Genomic DNA, 4,073 nt, shown 5'->3' with positions numbered 1-4,073 from the left:
CTCTCTCTCTGTCTCTCTGTCTCTCTGTCTCTCTCTCTCTCCCCCCCCCCCCCCCTCCCTGTAGGATAAAGAACCTCCATGCTCAGATCATAGAGAAGGACGCCATGATCAAGGTGCTCCACCAGCGCAGCCGCAAGGATCCCAGCAAGGCGGACGGCCTGGGCGGCGAGCGGGGCCTGGGCGACCGCGGCCTGGGCGGCGGGGCCTCGGCCATGCGGCCCTCCAAGTCCCTCATGTCCATCTCCAACGCCACGGGGGGGGGGGGGAGGAGGGGGAGGGGGGGGCTCTGGGGGCCTCCTGTCCCACAGCCTGGGTCTGAGCAGCTCGCCCAACGCCCTGCTGCTGTCCCACCACACGCTGCAGGGCCTGAGGAGCGGCTCGCCCAGCAGCGGCGCCCAGGCCGGGGGGGTGGGGGGGGGCAGCTCCATCCTGCTGTCCTCCCACCACAGCCTGGGTCTGCTGAGCAGCTCGCCCATCACCGAGGAACGCCGCAACGACTGGAAGGGCAGTCTGGGTGAGTTATGTGCTTTAACCAAGGAAGCTCTGAGAATGAGAAGGAAGTGAAGTGGTCACGTGACTGGGCTGCGCCGTGACACTTTCATGGACACTTTCACAGGAGCCAAACTACCTGGGAAGTTTGGCAGAATGCACTGGAGCCAATGAGAGCTCAGTGACCAGCTCGTGAACACTGGAGTCAATGAGAGCTCAGTGACCAGCTCATGAACACTGGAGTCAATGAGAGCTCAGTGACCAGCTCATGAACACTGGAGTCAATGAGAGCTCAGTGACCAGCTCATGAACACTGGAGTCAATGAGAGCTCAGTGACCAGCTCATGAACACTGGAGTCAATGAGAGCTCAGTGACCAGCTCATGAACACTGGAGTCAATGAGAGCTCAGTGACCAGCTCATGAACACTGGAGTCAATGAGAGCTCAGTGACCAGCTCATGAACACTGGAGTCAATGAGAGCTCATAGTGACCAGCTCATGAACACTGGAGTCAATGAGAGCTCAGTGACCAGCTCATGAACACTGGAGTCAATGAGAGCTCAGTGACCAGCTCATGAACACTGGAGTCAATGAGAGCTCAGTGACCAGCTCATGAACACTGGAGTCAATGAGAGCTCAGTGACCAGCTCATGAACACTGGAGTCAATGAGAGCTCAGTGACCAGCTCATGAACACTGGAGTCAATGAGAGCTCAGTGACCAGCTCATGAACACTGGAGTCAATGAGAGCTCAGTGACCAGCTCATGAACACTGGAGTCAATGAGAGCTCAGTGACCAGCTCATGAACACTGGAGTCAATGAGAGCTCAGTGACCAGCTCATGAACACTGGAGTCAATGAGAGCTCAGTGACCAGCTCATGAACACTGGAGTCAATGAGAGCTCATAGTGACCAGCTCATGAACACTGCATGGAGTCAATGAGAGCTCAGTGACCAGCTCATGAACACTGGAGTCAATGAGAGCTCAGTGACCAGCTCATGAACACTGGAGTCAATGAGAGCTCAGTGACCAGCTCATGAACACTGGAGTCAATGAGAGCTCAGTGACCAGCTCATGAACACTGGAGTCAATGAGAGCTCAGTGACCAGCTCATGAACACTGGAGTCAATGAGAGCTCAGTGACCAGCTCATGAACACTGGAGTCAATGAGAGCTCATAGTGACCAGCTCATGAACACTGCATGGAGTCAATGAGAGCTCAGTGACCAGCTCATGAACACTGGAGTCAATGAGAGCTCAGTGACCAGCTCATGAACACTGGAGTCAATGAGAGCTCAGTGACCAGCTCATGAACACTGGAGTCAATGAGAGCTCAGTGACCAGCTCATGAACACTGGAGTCAATGAGAGCTCAGTGACCAGCTCATGAACACTGGAGTCAATGAGAGCTCAGTGACCAGCTCATGAACACTGGAGTCAATGAGAGCTCAGTGACCAGCTCATGAACACTGGAGTCAATGAGAGCTCAGTGACCAGCTCATGAACACTGGAGTCAATGAGAGCTCAGTGACCAGCTCATGAACAAACATTATTTATGAACAATTGAGACCTTTTGTAAAGTAATCACTTCTGGAAAATAACAGAAGACATGTAACACATTATTGTCTGCTGTGTTGTTATTCGATGTGTACACTGTGTAATGTTTATAGAGGTATGGTATCTCTATAAAAATAGAGATACCATAAAGTACAAAGTACATTTCTGAACGCACCAAGTATCGCGAGACTTCCCACCGTTTCCTGTCTGGCAGCCAAATATCGCGATACTTCGGAGCCAGAAACGATACCTGCTGCTGTTTAGATCCTCAGATGAAATGATATACTGTGCACTCTGTGCACATCGAAAAGTAAGCGATTAGAAAACAACCTGTGATAATTATGTCTTCTGTTATTTTCCAGAAGTGATTACTTTACAAAAGGTCTCAATTGTTCATGAATAATGTTTGTTATGAGCTGGTCCAGCCGGCTCCATTCACTGCCATGTATTCATGTCACTTCCGGTGTGAGTTTGGCTCCCATGAAAGTGTCCATGAAAGTGTCATGGCGCAGCCCAGTCACGTGACCACTTCCCTTCCTTCTCAGAGCTTCCTTGGCTTTAAGCAGGAGGGAAAACAGCTTGTGCGAAACTCCCCTTTAAGCCACTAAACACGGTTGCTTTGTTCTCTGAAATGGAATTCTCCCTCAGGGCTCCTGTTGGGTCCAGAGTTTTGTGGTTTACTTAGACGACATTGTTGTTCTCCCTCCATCAGGGCTCCTGTTGGGTCCAGAGTTCCGCACCGACTCCCTGCGGACGGGCTCCATCTCCTCGTCTCCGTCTCCCGTCCTGCCCTCCACGCCCATGTCGGCCATGATGGCGTCCGCCCTGTCGTCCACGCCCGTCCTCACGTCCTCCGCCGGACACTCCAAGACGGGCAGCCGCGACAGCTGCACGCAGACGGACAAGAGCAGCAGCCAGCCGCCGCCGCCGCAGAGCAGCGCCGCTGCTGACTGCAGCAGCAAGCAGAGCAGCATGACGCTGCCCGCTCGCCTCTCCTCTCCCAGCCCCGTCTACGTACCTGACCGCCTCGCAGGTCAGTAAATAAATACTAACTGCCATAATACCCCACGAAGAAGAAGGATTGTAAATCTGTGTTCCACCGAATGGGTCTAGAGAGGAAAAGCCAGGCTCTGCATTCAGCCAGGCTTTATGATCCTGGCTCGATAAATCCACCCGTTCTCTAAGCCTCACTTGGCTTCAGTGGAACGGAATAAACCAGGCTTGAACAAGCCTGGTTTTGGTTTAAATCCTGGATTAGTTAATCCAAGATTAGTGAAACAGGCCCCAGGGCTACTTTAGACCACAGATTGGTTTGACTGAAATGTTGTGCTGTTAACTAGTGATGTTTACCTAGTTCGTGTGTGTGTGCGTGTGTGTGTGTGTGTGTGTGTGCACATGTGTGCATGTGTGTGTGTGTGTGTGTGTGTGTGTGTGTGTGTGTGTGTGTGTGTGTGTGTGTGTGTGTGTGTGTGTGTGCGTGTGTGTGTACGTGTGTTTCTAGACATCCCAGGGTTCCACAGCAGTACTCTGGAGAGGCGGGCTCCCGTTCAGTCCCACCCCCAACAGGCTCCGCCCCCAACCCAACAGGAAGTGGACAATGACATGGTGGAGATCCTCATCTGACCTCTGTGACCTTTGAGGTCAGGTGAAGGTCATCCTGAAGACCACACACACACACACACACACACACACACACACACACACACACACACACACACACACACACACACACACAGACACACACACACACAGGTGAAGGATTGTATTTCCCGTTAACTCCTATAGCCGCTAGCTGTGAGTGGCAGTTAGGAGCACCAATGACATTTCAGCCACAGATGTTTGAAGCTCCTCCCCAAAACAATGCTTCCATGTCAAAAACCTACAATCTGCATTCCTGACTGGTCGAAATCTACAATCTAGCATTCCTATTGGCCAAACATGGTCACAACATGAAAGTTTTGTAGTTTTGTTTTTCAGTTCAGTTAAAGGTATATTCAGTGATTTCACTTAATTCAAATATCACTTATTT

General features: G+C 51.7%; 1 protein-coding gene across 1 annotated transcript; it reads left to right on the top strand.

Moving 5' to 3' along the window:
- Positions 1 to 212: 212 nt before the first annotated feature.
- On the top strand, positions 213 to 3,715 carry LOC310871145 (uncharacterized protein; the record flags this gene model as incomplete). Its single annotated transcript, XM_083782634.1, has 4 exons — positions 213 to 226; positions 324 to 514; positions 2,757 to 3,077; positions 3,546 to 3,715. The coding sequence occupies 4 exons, from the start codon at positions 213 to 215 to the stop codon at positions 3,665 to 3,667; spliced, it is 648 nt and encodes a 215-aa protein (XP_083638760.1). The 3' UTR covers positions 3,668 to 3,715.
- Positions 3,716 to 4,073: the final 358 nt, after the last annotated feature.

The sequence above is a fragment of the Protomyctophum parallelum genome (genome assembly GCF_964188405.1).
Source record: "Protomyctophum parallelum genome assembly, chromosome: 1".
Classification (NCBI taxonomy): domain Eukaryota; kingdom Metazoa; phylum Chordata; class Actinopteri; order Myctophiformes; family Myctophidae; genus Protomyctophum; species Protomyctophum parallelum.
Note: the sequence above shows the minus strand (reverse complement) of the source record. Positions and strands in the feature narration are given on the sequence as shown.